At 30.9% G+C, this 16,901-nt stretch overlaps 1 protein-coding gene across 1 annotated transcript in view; it reads left to right on the forward strand.

Annotated features, from left to right (window-relative positions):
- Positions 1-9,664, forward strand: part of LOC139512219 (tudor domain-containing protein 5-like) — a 49,744-nt gene extending 40,080 nt beyond the window's left edge. The window contains exons 14-22 of the mRNA XM_071299657.1: positions 1,203-1,330; positions 1,888-2,002; positions 2,765-2,844; positions 3,848-3,901; positions 4,565-4,667; positions 5,298-5,401; positions 5,986-6,113; positions 7,391-7,482; positions 7,925-9,664. Coding sequence (XP_071155758.1) covers positions 1,203-1,330; positions 1,888-2,002; positions 2,765-2,844; positions 3,848-3,901; positions 4,565-4,667; positions 5,298-5,401; positions 5,986-6,113; positions 7,391-7,482; positions 7,925-8,497 — 1,377 coding nt within the window. The 3' untranslated portion in view covers positions 8,498-9,664. The remainder of the gene's footprint in view (positions 1-1,202; positions 1,331-1,887; positions 2,003-2,764; positions 2,845-3,847; positions 3,902-4,564; positions 4,668-5,297; positions 5,402-5,985; positions 6,114-7,390; positions 7,483-7,924) is intronic.
- The last annotated feature ends 7,237 nt before the right edge of the window (positions 9,665-16,901 follow it).

Consider the following 16,901-nt stretch of genomic DNA (forward strand, 5'->3'; position numbering starts at 1 on the left):
ATTTATTTGAAATGCTGCCTACAATATTGTCTACTATCAAGAGAAAAAAAACAAAGTTGTTTGTAATGCTGATATTACAAGTTATTTGAATAGGAAATGGTTGAGGTTTTAGACAATGCAGAGTATTAAATCTTAATTAGATTAAAATCTTACTAATTCTTTATTGATTTAAATTTTCGTCAAGGCCAGGGAAGACTTTTAAACTGTGGTAACATAATACAAATAAAAAAAATTGTATTCTTTGGTTTAATCTTAGTGTCCCTGTTTGCGTAATACATTGTAATAGTACATTTGTAAATTATTCAAAAGACTAATCTTCGAACTCTCCTTTAACAAATTGCCAATAACATTAATTCATCTTAGGCGATTTCTGAACTAATGTAAATGTTTATTATTTTACTAATCAGTTCAATCACACAATGACGTCACTTGTATTTGATATTCTTGACCTTCATTCAAACTTTTTTGGCAATTGATATGTTTAATAGTTGTTAAGTGGTCTGTTTAGCGACAAGTCAAAATATTTTGTTCCCAATAGCAGAAATTATTTTCTAAGGAGTTATGACATTTATTTTTGTTTTTGTTTAAGTATGGTGGTGCTTAAAAAGACAAGTAGCTTTATTATTTTTATTTTTATAAGAAAATGGGGGGGGGGGGGGGGGGGCCTTAGTGGCTAAGTGGTTTTAAGTACTGCAATTCAATCGCTGGATAACTTTCCAGTAAACACTTAATTTTATGTTATAAAATCAGTTTCATTTTGTAATTATTTTACAAGTTTTGTATATCACAGACAGTTTGTTTTATTCGAAGTAAATTTAGTAAGTTTCGATGAGAAGTCAGATTATGTCTTTCTTTCTTTCTTTTTTTCTTTCTTTTTTTCTTTCTTTCTACAAAGTGTCTCCTGTCTTTATATCAGAAGTAAAATGGTACAGAAACATACCATAGCTTTGCATGATGAGTGATGTACAGACATTTATTGAATATTTCCGAAGTGGAGCAGAATCAGCTTACCCTTCCAGACCATCTGATAACTCGCTTTGTTTTTTTGGTGTGGTTCATCTTGTTTAGTCTTTCTATGCTGTTGTTTGTTATTTGTTTTTTTGCCTTGGCATTGTCAGTTTGTAAATTATTGTCTTGCACAGTATGTTTGTTTACATTTCCACTCAGACATCCCATGGTAATTTTACTATTCTTCATTGCAGATACCAGATTACAGTTATGTCTATGGTATCACAGATCACCAGTCAAGTTACCCCGACACAAGCTCGGTCACAGCACTATCTTCACATGATACAGATGTCTCTGAAATCAAACAAAGATTTGTCAAGGAGTAAGTTTTACATGGAAGCTGGAATTTGATCAAACATTTGGTTTGTTATTGGTTTTTTCTATACACCCGTTTACAGGCCGTATTGTGGTATACCCTTGTCCCTCTGGTCGTCTGTATGTCCGTTGTCCAGTTTTTCGCACAATAACTCAAAAATTCTTTCAGAAATTCTCATGAAACTTCGGTGATATGCTTATATCTATTGATGTAAGCTCCCTTTTGATTTTCATAAATTTCTAATTTGACATGGAGAAGAAATTGAACTTTATTCTTTGAAAATGTGACCGGCACATCATGTTCTCATAGTGCAGCTGTTTATTTCTGTGTACTGTAATTGGCATTCACAGCATACTATGTTTGATTCCTACTGAAAACAATTAAAAACAATAATTTCTTCTCTTATAAGATAATATACAGACCACTATCAGGCAGGCAAACATCTTTTATTTTTACTTTTGAAGCCAGAAGCAGATCTATAATGTTTAGATACAATAGACAAGAACAACATTTCACTGAATTTTCTTTTTAGCATATAAGAAAGAATTTTCTTTATTTTTTAGAAAACAGCTGACGTCAGAGTTTAAGATTCATGTGATCAACTTGGATGGGGTTGCACGTGTGTTATCTGAAGAAATCTCAGCTTTTCTCTTTGACACAGATGTCCTTACAGGCATGGTAAGATAATTCACCAGGGATTCAAGTGTATCAATTGCACAAATACTGTATTGATTCAAGCCACCTGGGACTCTTCATTGGAGAAAATGTTACTAAGTTGAAAGCTTGTGTCTGATTCATTTGATTTTTTTAACAATAAGATATGTTTTAAAATAAACATGGGGCAGCACAACATCAAAACTAATGATTTATTTTTCTAACCTTTTGTATTTTAAAATAACAGTGAGAAATTCTATCTGACGGTAGTTTATTCATAAAATTGTCATATTTATATGTTATGTATTTAGTACTCTGACAATCTGCCATGAAACTAATGAGTTCATTGTTCAGTTTGATTACCAAGAAAATGATAATAAAATTAAGATTTGAAATAGGGAATGTGTCAAAGAGACAACAACCCGACCAAAGAGCAGACAACAGCCGAAGGCCACCCGTGGGTCTTTAACACAGCAAGAAACTCCCACACTCAGAGGTGTGGGTCAGCTGGTCCCTAAACAAAAAATGTATACTAGTTCATTGATAAAGGATGTCATACTAAACTTTGGAAATATACACAAGAAACTAAAATTAGAATTAAAACTATCTACTTTGAAAATTGAGCTCCATGCTTTATATCTACTTAAGAATCTTATATATTTTACATCTCTATCTCTTTTATAGTTCTTAGGGGAATTACTTTTATTTTATTGATTTCAACCTTCTGATTTTTTTTAAAATTTTTTATTGTTTTGATGATAATGGTCTATCTTGTTTATTTTCCAGCTTGAACAAAAGAGGAAGAAGATAAGTAAAATAGAAATATCTATGGAAGAACAACCTCAAGTTTTCATGGAACTTCAAGAGTAAGAATTGGTTTTGATAGCTACTTTTAATCACATTAAACTTTGCTGTAGACAAAATATAAGTAAAAAGATATGCCAGGAATATGGAAGTGAGACGGTAACCCAACAACAGAATCTTAAAAAACAAAATAGAAATTGCTATTTGTTTTAGTTCACTTAGAAAACTGAAATGATATTCTATCACCTGTCTGTCAGATGTGTATAAACATTTGGAATTTTTCATCAACTACTTGGACAACAGATACCAAAATTGACAGAAATGTTTTGACTTGTGTCCAATTATCTAGAATATTAAAACTGATCCCCAAAGTTGGCAGTAGCGTGCCTGCCTGAAGTGCTGGAGGACGTACATTTTAAAGGAATACACCTTGAAGAAAAATAAGAAAATTGGGAAAGTTTATCAGTGATACTGGAGACAACTCTCCAACAGAAACCAATCACTGTGAAATTTAGCAACAATGAGCAAACCCATACAGCAAAGCTAGTTATAAAAGAGGCTCCCTCAGGGTAAAAAACGACCTGCGACCTCTGGGCTTTTAAGAGGCGACTTCCGACCTGAGGGCCTTCTAAAAACGACATGCGACCTGTAAAATTTGGAAAAGCAACGACCTCCGACTGACTTCCGTCCTCTGTGTTGGGAAAAACGACCTGCAACCTGTACATTTCCCTTAAAAACGACCTCTCGACGAATTTAAAAGTAACCTTGCGACCTGAGGGGGGGTACCCTGTGGGAGCCTCATAAAAGTCCATGAAATGTCAAATGTTAAACAGTTCAAACAAGAAAAATAACTAATTGATATATGTACACAAAAAAAACCTGGAAACAAATAAGATATATAAGAAATGAAAGGCAACCACTGAATTACATGCTCCTTACTTATGGTCCGTTACTTCAATTAGGACAATATATGACATTTAGCAGGTTTCTCTGCACTTGATGGAAAAAATTGAGTGATACATGGTTGGATCAGAAGGAAAATGTAATAAGTTTTTATCTTTGTAGATATGGAGCTATCCCTCCCTCCAGAAGATGTATAAGCCTGTATGAATTGAATAGGTAAGTTGTAAATGTTTGTTGTAAAGCATGTTTTAAATAAGAATAAAAGTGCATTATGGTCAACAAAACTTTTAAAGAGTCTTCCTTTTAACACCCCCAATTTCACCTTGGGAATTCAGGACAAAAAATATTTGTCACTAATTGAAAACATCTGGTGAAACTGTAGTAATTTCAAATTTTGTGTGAAATTGTGTAGTATTTACATGGAAAAATTTATCTCTCGAGAAGAAGTTGAAAATGAATCTAGACCACTTCATTAGTGTTAAAGAAAGGCAAAAATCATTAATAAAAATTGGAAAAGTTGTGTTTCACATGATATTGGAATAGAACATGTGAATAGCTAACAAGTATGGTAAGAGTGTGTATTATTACATTAATGTTTGAAGGACCTTTTATCGCAAACCAAAATTTGTAATTAAGCATTTGTTGTGATACCTATCAGTTATTCTTCCATTTATGCATGAAATTCCGTATTTCTTTTATAGAATCGATAGATTATTAGTTAGAAAAAATATCATGATGCCCTTTACAATTTCAATATTAAACATGAAGGTATGTCAACAAACATCTCGAAAATCAAGTTTTTCTCTTCTTTCTTGCTTAAAGTACTCTATAATCCACACCCCTGCCGGGCAATTTTAGTATAGAATTTTTTGTTTCCAGCGTTCCTCAGATTTTACATGTATTTAACCTGACATCAGGAGATTTAATCAGCAGTATAACAGATGTGATAGAAAAGTTTGATTCAGAAGAAGCTTATTGGAAGGTAAGGGGTTAAAAAATACACATGGACATTCTTTTGCAACTATATGGGTTGATAAGAGGTTCGTTTCAATCTTCATGGTGAGCTTAAAAGAGGGGCGAAAGATACAAGAGGAACAGTCGAACTCATAAATGGAAAATAAACTGACAATGACATGGCTAAAAATGAAAAAGACAAACAGACAAATAATAGTACACAAGAAACAACATAGAAAACTAAAGGCAAAGCAACACGAACCCCACCAAAACTGGGATTTTGCTTTCAATTCTTCTTTTAATAAGTTGTCTAATTAGTTATCAAAGGTACCAGACTTGTAATTGATATGTCAGACACACGCTTTGTCTTCATAAGACTCATCAGTGACGCTCAAATCAAAATAGTTATCAAACCAAATAAGTACAAAGTTGAAGAGCATTGAGGACCAAAATTTAAAAAAAAATTGTGCCAAATATGACTAAGGTAATCTATGTCTGGGATAAGAAAATCCTTAGTTTTTCGAAAAAATTCAAAGTTTTGTAAACATTAGATTTATAAAAATGACCATATAATTGATATTCATGTCAACATGTAACCTCATTTTAAATGCTTTGAATATCACTAGGAAGACATAAATGCTAGTTTTTTTTGTTTTAGGGTGAATCTGGAGAGGAAATAGAGACAGAAAGTATAGATGGAGATTATGCTGATATGGACCAAGAAAAGATAACTCTTACCATTGATACACTGCAGTATAAGAGGTTCAAAATCCATTTATATTACACTTATTGCATATGTGTGGTGTAAAAGTAATTGAATAACTGAATGATAGATTATTTTTACTGCAATTAATCAATGAATTGAGACATGATGTTATTGCATTTAGAAATTTCCTGTTCAAAAGTTTTGATTTAAGACTGCATTTATAGCTGTTTATTAAAAACCTTTGAAAAGAGTTCAGCATCAATTTTAGTTATTTATAGGATCAGTGTATATTTAAGAAAAAAACAGTATAATTTTTCACAAAGAAAACACTGCAGTTTTATCCATGCATTTAGAACTGTTCTTTATTAATAAATCTTATCAAGTGAAACTTTATTGTCACACTGAAACTTGATTTTACTGAAGAAAGCAAGTCTAAATGTAACTCATTTCATAACCATCATTCATTTGGATATTCTTAGGATTAAATTCTGTATATTTACTAGAATTTCAAGCATTTTATTGTTGATTTTTAAATTGAGTTAATACTCCTATCAATAAAAGATCGCAAAAATTTCAGAATTCTGAATACAATTGTATTTAAAATTAAAAAACATAAAGACATTATTGTGATTTGTTTCAGAAAAAGAATTTTGCAGTCTTTGATGGATGTCACTGTAAGCCAGAGTGAAGAGGTGGTCAATGAATTAAATAATATTGAACAACAAATATCTCAACTGAAAACAGCATTAGAGAAAGCCCCTAAAGCTAGTAAGTAGTCATATTATGGGAGCCTTTACTCAGTTGAGAAGCAAATTTACTCAGAAATAAACATTTTTCATGCTGCATGAATGCTCTTAGTAGAGTTCCAAGTTTGATTTAAGGTACAATAATATCTGCAAGCCTCTAATAAAGGAAATTATAGGACTTTTTTCCTGATCTTACAAGTTTTTAAAAAAAATCAGTATTCTAGTGAGGATTAAGTGTAATTTTCCTTCAAGGCGTAAACAAAAAATAGTAAATTTAATCCTTCGAGACAATGTTACTTTTGTCTATTTGTCATTATTATATTTTCATGAAACTTTGTATAATGCTGCATGAGAGCATGTTAAACTGTGTGATGCCTCTTCACATAATACATTGCTCATCAAATTCCTGTCAAACTAATGGTCCTACAGTTAATTCTTGTGACTCTTGGAATTTCAGTTGAGTTGACAATTTCCTGTGGACTTGAACATTGTTCATATAAATATATGTATTTCTAATGCTAATGAGTAGAAATTTCAATGGACTTTAACCAAATTTATGGTTAACAAAAGCATTTGAAATGCCTTACTTATCTCAAACCAGTACACATTTGTTAAAAGATGACCAGGATTTTCTGTAACCTGACTAGGTGTTGCTCTTTACCTTTATTATTGTTTTATCAAACCACACTGTTCACCTTGTTAGAAAATTCTGAACATCTTTGTCACTCTAGGAACGATTTGAAATTATATGGACTAAAAAGCACAGAAAAAATTGTAAATGTACAAAGAAATACCTAGGGCTGTTCAATTAGAACATACACGGTAGCTAGGGAAGGCACTTTATAAATATAAATTGCCTACAGAGGCAAATTAAAATTTCAATTACATTTCTATTTTGTAAAAACAAAGATGACACCCACCCATAGTCTTAGTCCAGATTTGGAAGTGCCTTCCCTGGGTCCCATGATAGTTTTTATGGAACTGTCCTAAGAGAACAAAGCACCATATAATTTTGTTATAATGATAAAAACCTAATACCTTGATATCATACTGGAATATATATTTTACTCATATTCATCTGGATTTTCTTAAGCCTTACCAAGCTAGGCTAGAGTTGTCTCTTTTGCTATTAAACCTTTTGTATTCCTTGGTAGTTGAATATGAGAATCATAAAATATTTCTCTGATCTGACTTGCTATGAGATACACTAGTGAGTATTATGAGTTTCAAGATTTAATATAAAAACAGATGTGTAACATTTGACTATTAAATGATATCTGATTAATTTGTTATTTTTAGCACCACCAACCAATCAGTTTGAAGATGCAGAATCTCTAACCAAAAAGCCAGAAATCCATTCATCTACAGTAAAATCTGATGCTGCAACAAAGGTAAAGAAATTTATGTCTCTGTTTTCAGTTGTAAATTTGAACTTATATAATTATCATGTAATACAGAAGAAGAAAAAGAGAGGAAAGTTTTCTTTATATTTTAATACGCAAGTTTCTATCACATTTGACAAGCTCTTATGTCATTATTCTTGACTAGTTTTAATTAAATTAAAACCAAAACTATTGAAGATTTGCCATTTACAGTAATCTCCTTTATGGACAAAAAGAAATTCCAAAAAATAATTTTTAAGTCTTGTGCTTCTCAGAGATTTTTCACCAAAAAATAGAAAAACCAAAAACATTTTTCATTGAAGTCAAAATTTGCTACTGGACGTTAAGCAACCAACAATCAATCCATCATTGAAGTCAAATAAATATTAAATCACCAGATATTATTTATTTTCTTCAACTTGTTTAAAATAAAAAGATCTTTATTTTGTAGTCTGTGTTGTCAGCATCAGTTAGCCCTGTCAAGATGACCAACGTAGTGACGCCAATGAAAATCACTGCCCCACCAAACCTGCCAAAACCAACAAATAGTGGAGCTGCTAATCTGGCCACTCAGAATCCACTGAACACTTTCAACTTGACACCACAACAGCTCTTTTATCAACAGATGTTATTCTCTCAGATGAACCAACAAGCTATGATTAATCCATTAATGTCACAGTTCATGTTGGGTCAAGTGGGTGGTATTCCAGGTGCTCAAGGTCAGCCAAATGACGGACAACTTTTTGGGTTAAATTCCATGTCTCAAATGGGAAATCCTATGCAAGCTATGCCCCAGATTGGAAATCCTATGCATTCCATGCCCCCGATGGGAAATCCTTTGCAGAACTCTGTGCAACAGATGGGACAATCTGTGCCTATGGGATTACAGAATATGTCTGAACCTACTCATAATCAAGGTGATGTTACAGAACTTCCATTGTTACCAGGGTTATTGCCCTTGTTACAACATTTAAGCATTGGACGTGGCAGTGGAGACAGGGGTGGAAACTCTGGTTCACAGTGACATTTGCTTGCAGATTTACAATACAATCCATCACTAAATTGCCAGATGATTTAATCAGTATTAAAACTATTTTATGACCTTGTAAATAGACATGCTTTTATAAAGTATTACAAATTATGGCAAAGAAAAATGTTATTTTGTTACTTTTTTTATTTTCATTTTATTTGTCACTGTTGTAATGCACAAAAAGGACTGTTTTAACTTTTGTTTTTATTGCTTAATCTTCAAAATGTAAATATTTATAATGAAACATCTGTTTGAGAGATTAACCTTTGTTTATTTTTAGTGCTATAAAGAATTTGCACAATTGTATATACAAATATGCCATAATTGTTCCATTCTTGTATATACAAGTATGCCATAATTGTTCCATTCTTGTATATACAAGTATGCCATAATGGTTCTATTCTTGTATATACAAGTAAGCCATAATGGTTCCATTCTTACTTATCTGTGCTCCATTATGACTTTTGTACTTTTTGGTGCTATTGTTTTTTTAGCTTATGTTTTTATTTTAGCACATTCATTTGTGTAAATTTGGTAATGTTATCAAAAAAGTAGAATCAGAACATTGTCAAATGGACTTTGTTGTGCTTAGTATTTGTACGAAGAAGATATCTGAATCCCACTGCTGTATTGTGTTAAAATAGTTGTCTATTGCAGTTCGTAATGGTGCTATATGTATGTGTGTAAAACATGAATTTTTTATTTCTTTACAATGCAAAGAAACGGTGTAATTTCTATATTCAGTTATGTGGAGAGTGAAAAGTAGTTGTAATTGATGCAAATCTGTAATAGAAAATGTAACAGATTTAATTGAAGGACAAATTCAGTGATTCATATTCTTAAACCAGTCCCTATTTGGTGCAATGCAAATGGGGAAGAGAAATATAAAAGATGTATCATTTATAATCGTAGCCACTTTCAGTGTTAATACCATACAAATTTGTCGTAAATATAGCCAATATACCTTTGTCTTTCAGTTAAACAAAATGTGATTTGGTTATAATCAATTGTCTCTTCCTCATTTTAAGAGACTCCTTTAGTAAAATGTCATACAGAATTAGATGTGCTTATGATTATTGCTGTTTATATACTGTTCAATGGTTAATTGTATAGCTTATAGCGCCATGATTCCTTTTTGCAAGGTTTTATTTTATGCTTTTTTTTTTTTTTCCATTTAACTATAGTTCCTTATACATTTATATCTTCATTGTGAAATTTATAGAAGAAATGGACCACTTAGATAATTTCTCAATTCATAGTACACATAATTGTAAGGAAAAGCAATACTTACATCCAAATCATACTTGTGAGTTCAAAAAGGATTAGCTGTTAATGATCTTTGCATACAGAATGTTTTTATTATAAATTTTTCCTTGTTAAGTTCAAAACTATATCCAAAATTATCCTTCATTTTCAGGCATTTCATGTTTTCTGTGTTTCAGTAAATTCTCTAATCTTAACACATTACATCCTAATTTAAGATATATCTTCAGTTCAGAAGGATACAACAATAATCTTTATATTTTTTGTTCTGGAAAACTTAATTTTACTTTTATCATTCAGTCTGACATGCTAGAAAAAAATGGCTTATTATGTTCCTGCTATTGTATATTGCAAATAACTTGGTCAATGAAAGACAATCATGTTAAGAAAGTTGAGATTTTTTTTTTTTTTATTGGTGTTTCTTTTGGTGCGTTGTTAATTATATGTATAATATAATATGTTCCAATCTTTAGTAATTTTGGGGTAAAAATTGCTTGACATGTAATTATAACCCTATTGTCACTGGCTGGAGGGAAAAAAAATCAGGCCTTATTTACTGTTGAGACCCACAAAAACAACCTTGATGCATTGGTATCATTCTTTATATCCTATCCATATCACTGCCAAGAAATTTATTTATATTGATATATACTGAGATATTGAAATTATGAATTCAGGTGTATATGAATATCTATACTTGCCATGAAAACATTTAATTGAAAGTTACATTATTTGTAAGGTGTATGAATCTATCTTGTTGTCTAGAAAGGAGTAGGTCCAGTAAGACCTCTCTTTGGCCCCAAAATATAACAGTTTTATAAAATTGTTAAAATGTAAATTTTAGTTATTTATTGGAAAGAAGAATGCTTCGGCTACATAAATATGGGCTGTTTTTGACAATACAATGCATATATATCAGGTACTAGCATCATTAAGTCATGCTAAATTAATGAAATTTTCACAATTTCAGCATTATAGTTAAATTTTAGACGGTTTCCGTCTTAAATGAAAGTGGCCACATTTGTGTTCATTCTTTATATTGAAATGTAAGTTGTATTTGATGTTAATACATAACATACATAAAGGTTAAGAATGAACAGGGATGTGGCCAATTTCATTTTTGACAAAAACCAACTGAAAAGTGACATTTTTTTGGCATATTTGATAGATTTTTCATATTTAAGCTTCAATCAGAGCTTTTCTAATGTCTAATTCAGTTAAAATCTTTCACATAAACTAATTGAATCAACAGAAATAAACACTTAAGTGTTTAAAAAGTGTTAAAAATCTTTCGTCAGATGAACTTGAAATTTGAGGCCAAAATCGGCCCTTACCTGACCTACTCCTTTGTTCAAGAACAAAAGAAGATCCCTCATTCAAAATAATGGCAATGTTTTATTTTAAGTTATTTTGCAAAATGCGAGTAATCGCACCCTTCAGTGATTGCCAGCACTTTATTCAAATAATCTCTACTAAGATCATTGCCCCATTGCATTTAGTGTTTTGTTTACTTTTCAAAAAGCATTTTAACTTTGTATACTTTTCTAATTTAGTTTTTATTTTGAAGGTACTATATATTTCCTATGTTTTTAAGGAAAAGCTTGTAATGCCAATAGAAAGATTTTTGTATATTAGGAGTATAACTGATTGTAGTACTTTAGGTAGTATGACTAGGTTGCTTTTTAAAATATAACACCCAAAAATATCAGTTAATGATTTGTAAATTACTATATAAAGGACTGAATCAGAGTTTTTTAAGGTTACAATTTACGGAGAACTCATAATAGAACTGTTTTTTAAATTTATTAAAAAAAATAGAGTAAAGTTATAAATAGGAAATGTATATTTTATGTTTTTGTGCTACTTTGATCCTTGAAACCTTTTGTTATATATAGTGCTGATAATTTTTTATATTTTTCTGCAATGAAGCATTTTTACCTAAACTGTTTGTTATTTTAAGTGATGATGTTTGCAATAAAATACTTCACAAGTTATCATTTTGATGTTTTGACTGAGTATGAATTCTAATTGTGGATGGTGCATGCAAAGCAGAAAAGGCTTAACCTGTTAACGAACAAAGTCTTGTTCCTTTTGGAGTACATGAGATTCCCTCAGATTCGAACATTTCCAAACAACTGATGACTTGATTTATCCTGTGTTTGATGATTTAATATGTGCATTAGTTCAGATATCAGGCTGATTAATTTTCTTGAAACCAAGTTGGGGAGGAATAAAGTATAAGTTTTTTCCATCTTTCTACCATTTTATAGGCACAAATATTATGCTCATTGTCCTTGTTTTGCACCATTTTTGACATTGCTATTTTGATTCTTTTAAAGACTACTTTGACTGAGATTTTAGTATAAGAATGAAAGATTCAATTGTCAGATTAATGGTTTTGTTTTCTGTAGATTATTATATATTGCTGAAGCTGGGACATGTAAATAAAAGGATAAATAAAGGCAACAGTAGTTTATCATTGTTCGAAAGTCATAAATCAATTGAGAGAAATTGAAAAACTAAAACTGAGGTAATCATATCAACACATAAAACGTTGATATGTTATTGAGACAACACAAACTGTCTTCAACAGGACCCATTAATAGTATCTATACTGTATAAAAAATATGGTACAATGCACTGGTTAAACCGACCATATTTTACCACTGAATCATTTGTTATGGAATCTAATTTTTTCTGCATGTTGAAGACTCAATTGGCCATCAGAAAACATCTGAAGGTGTAAAAAGGCCAACCAGACATCTCAAACAGATTCCTTGTGTATTAACCTATCCTTTGATGAAATCATACTTTTTTTCAGAAAATTAAACAATGTCATAATGTTGAGTATTTAGATTTCTTTTATCTGGGCACTCTAAATCATTGGTTGCTCCCCATCACAATCTCTATGAAAATAAATAATACACTAACGATTTTAGATGAAAGATTTTTTTCTGTCATGATGGTTAGGCATTTTCATATAATAAATATATTTTAAAAATAACTGTTATGCATAAATAAATTTATTTAGAATACCACAAAATACAAACATGAATGTATAAAATGTTATTGTTAAGGCATCGCTGAAGCTGCAATTAATAACAGTAAACATGCAAAATAAGACCAAACTATATGCAGAGGGAAAAAGTTGTATCTTAAAAAAGTGTAAAAAGATTGGCAATAGTATTTAGAAGCATAGGTCAATTTGTGGTGTATTTTACCTAGTTTTAAACTTTTTTGTACTAATTATGCAGTTCTTATTAAATTAAGCTACTAGTTATAAAACTCGGACTGTCTAGTTGTGACTTTGAAACAAAATATTCAGTTAAACTTTTCACTGAACATGGGTTTTCAGGTTATATACAAACATTTCACGAGAACGTTTTTATGGATTTCATGTACGGATCAAATAACACACTTTATTCTGCATTTCACTCCAGCTAAACTGCGGAAGCTGTATTTCGTGTTTGAAACTTAGGAAAGGAGTTGTTTCAGGGACTAAAATTATCAAAACTATAAGATTTTAAATGGTCAATGATAAAGGCAAATATATGTTTAAATAGATGAATGACTAGCATCAAATATTACCTTTACATAGGATTTCCTTAATTGAGCGAAAAAATTATGAGTGTTTGGGGTGAAGGTAAAAAATATAGATGATTGATACAAAGTTTGGACTGCCATTTCAATTCTCAACACATGAAGATGGCACCCAAATTAGTAACCATATGAAACAACAACTAAATGGTCTAGATACTTAAACAATGATTTCGTGTTTTAAATCAGTACTAAAGGTGAATGTTGAACGTAAAAAGATTGCAAAAATACAAAATCAGAGAGTCAAACTGGTATCACAGCAAATGTTTGTTAGATTTTCATCTTTAACAATATTAAGGCACACAATAACAAGTAATATTCGTTAAGAATTCAGATTAGTGTTGGTAACTATTATGTATGCAATAAGCTACAGTTATCATATTTAAGTTATGCACGAAAAATATTCAATTTTAACCATTTTTGATAAATTATTTTCTTCACAATATTTTCCTGTTTACAACAAAACTCCATGTTTTACAGGAATCGCTGAAGTTATATAAATAGATAAAGCCAGGACACAAATGTTTGTGATGATTTCCCAGTACAAATTTAAAAAAATACATTTATTTTCAAACCGATGATTTAATGGAAAGGAAAGACACCGTTGCCGTGTATGTCCATAATATCATGTATTTTTTCTTCTTCTAAAAGTGGTTACTAACAAAGAAAACTTGTATAAATATCTTCTATTAGCTTTTAACTGAATTTCATAACCTTTTCAAAAACAATTGTAACTATAAAATATATGACAATGCAAATAACGATTTCATACTAAAATTATATAAATACTACTTTTCACTATTCGACCATATATATAATATATGTTATTCTTCTATTATAAAAATGATAAATTTAAAATTCAACAATGAATATTCAACAATAAGTACACAACTAATGAATTACAAACATTACCCAATATTAAAAAAAGAACAATGAAAGAAACAATGATTAATCATCAAAATACCCTATTTCGCGTATCAAAAATAAACTAACAGAACTAGCCAAGGAATTTGTTTTTGTCCCGGCTGATAAAGCTGCTAATAATATCATTATTGTTTGACGTAAATTTTATATAGAGGTTCTGCAAAAGGAAATCACGAATTCACCAACATTCCAACTGACTTCATTTTCAGAAAACGACATCTGTAACAAACATAAACTTTTAGCTACTTCTTTACAAGCAGAACCAAACACAATGAAAGATCCAACTATGTACTGGCTTCCGAAGCTGCACAAAAAACCTTACAAATATAGATTTATTTCATCTTCCAGCCATTGTTCAACTACTAAATTGTCTGTTTTACTTACTAGTACACTTGGTACAATAAAAAACCTGATAATAAATTGTTCAAATAAGGCCTTTGAAAATAGTGGAATTAATTACTTTTGGAGTGTCAAAAACTCGTTGGAAGTACTTGATAAATTGCATGCATATATTGGTGATTTAGAATCTGTTCAAAGTTTTGATTTTTCTACCCTATATACCACTTTGCCTCATATTCTTATTAAGAAAAAATTCACATCCCTAATTAACTGGGCATTTAAAAAGTCGGAATGCGAGTACATATGTTCAAACTCTTTTAGATCATTTTTTAGTAGCAATAAACAAAAGAACTATGTCAATTGGACATGCTTTGATACTATTTATGCACTTGAATTTTTACTTGATAACATTTTTGTTCGCTTTGGAGATTCCGTATATCGTCAAGTTATTGGAATTCCAATGGGGACTAACTGTGCACCACTTATTGCGGACTTGTTTTTGTATTGTTATGAGTTACAATTTATGACTAAAATTAGCAAAGACCCATCAAAACAACATTTGATACAAAAATTTAACAATACTTTTAGATATTTGGATGATATATTGGCTCTAAATAATGACGACTTCAGTATGTATACTAAAGAAATTTATCCTGTAGAACTTACTTTAAATAAAGCTAACGATAACAATGACCACTGCCCTTTCCTCGATCTTGATATCTATATCATAAACGGGAAGCTTAATACAAAAATTTATGATAAAAGAGATGATTTTTCATTTCCTATTGTTAATTATCCATTTTTAGATGGTGACGTTCCCTTGTCACCATCTTATGGTGTTTATATATCTCAACTTGTACGATTCGCTCGTGTATGTAACAATGTATTAGATTTTAGCGAGAGAAATTTATGTATTACTGAAAAATTATTACACCAGGGTTTTCGATATCACAAACTGGTCAAAACATTTACTAAATTTTATCACCGGTATAAGGAAATAATTCGTAAATATAACTCAACATGCAGACATCTTATACGTTCAGGTATTTCACATCCAAAATTTTATGGAAATATTCTTTATAAAGCACAAAAATGTCAGTATTCTCCTCAGAAACTAACAAAACCTTTAAATAGACTTATTAAAAGGGGATATAGTTACGATACTGTTGTCAGGTCATTAAAGATTGCATATTTTGGCTTTAACATTGATTCACTGATAGGGTCTTTGCATCGGAACTAAACACATTTATTTCTAAAAAAACAGTTGTTGGCATGACACGGGTTATGTTCTTCTCATATATTTTATGATAGTATGATACTAAACCCCTAACGGGAGGGATTGTACCTGATATTCATATGATGAAGACATAATCTTTCAATCAGTTTAATTGAGGTCTGGAGCTGGCATGTCAGTTAACTGCTAGTAGTCTGTTGTTATTTATGTATTATTGTCATTTTATTTATTTTCTTTTGTTACATCTTTTGACATCAGACTCGGACTTCTCTTGAACTGAATTTTAATGTGCGTATTGTTATTCTTTTACTTTTCTACATTGGCTAGAGGTATAGGGGGAGGGTTGAGATCTCATAAACATGTTTAACCCCGCCGCAATTTTGCGCCTGTCCCAAGTCAGGAGCCTCTGGCCTTTGTTAGTCTTGTATGATTTTAAATTTTAGTTTCTTGTGTATAATTCGGAGTTTAGTATGACGTCCATTATCACTGTACTATTATGCATATTTTAGGGGCCAGCTGAAGGACACCTACGGGTGCGGGAATTCTCGCTACATTGAAGACCCATTGGTTGCCTTCGGCTGTTGTTTGCTCTATGGTCGGGTGGTTGTCGCTTTGACATATTCACCATTTCCTTTCTCAATTTTACAATATTGATAAAGATCAAATAGTTATCAAAGGTACCATAAAATTATCAAAATATATTCAGGCACATTTGAGATCTATGTACAAAAATTAAATTGAGCACTTTGTGTGAATGTTTCTCCGAACTTTCAAATATAATTATGCATATATTTGTATAAAAAAGTGATCAAACTTTAAAATGGGACCACGTCTGTTGGGACATTATTAAACTTTTGATACATTAGTAATGTATACTTATCTACATTTAAATGATTACAAAAAAGCATTGCTACAGCAACCCAACAACAAAAGTTTACTTATATTTGAATATCAGTATTTTTTTAAAGATGGGCGAGCACCCACGAATATTTCAAGCTCTAAATAGCACCGAATGTAACAATCAAATGGATTCAAATTCAA

The sequence above is a fragment of the Mytilus edulis genome, chromosome 2 (assembly GCF_963676685.1).
Source record: "Mytilus edulis chromosome 2, xbMytEdul2.2, whole genome shotgun sequence".
Lineage (NCBI taxonomy): Eukaryota > Metazoa > Mollusca > Bivalvia > Mytilida > Mytilidae > Mytilus > Mytilus edulis.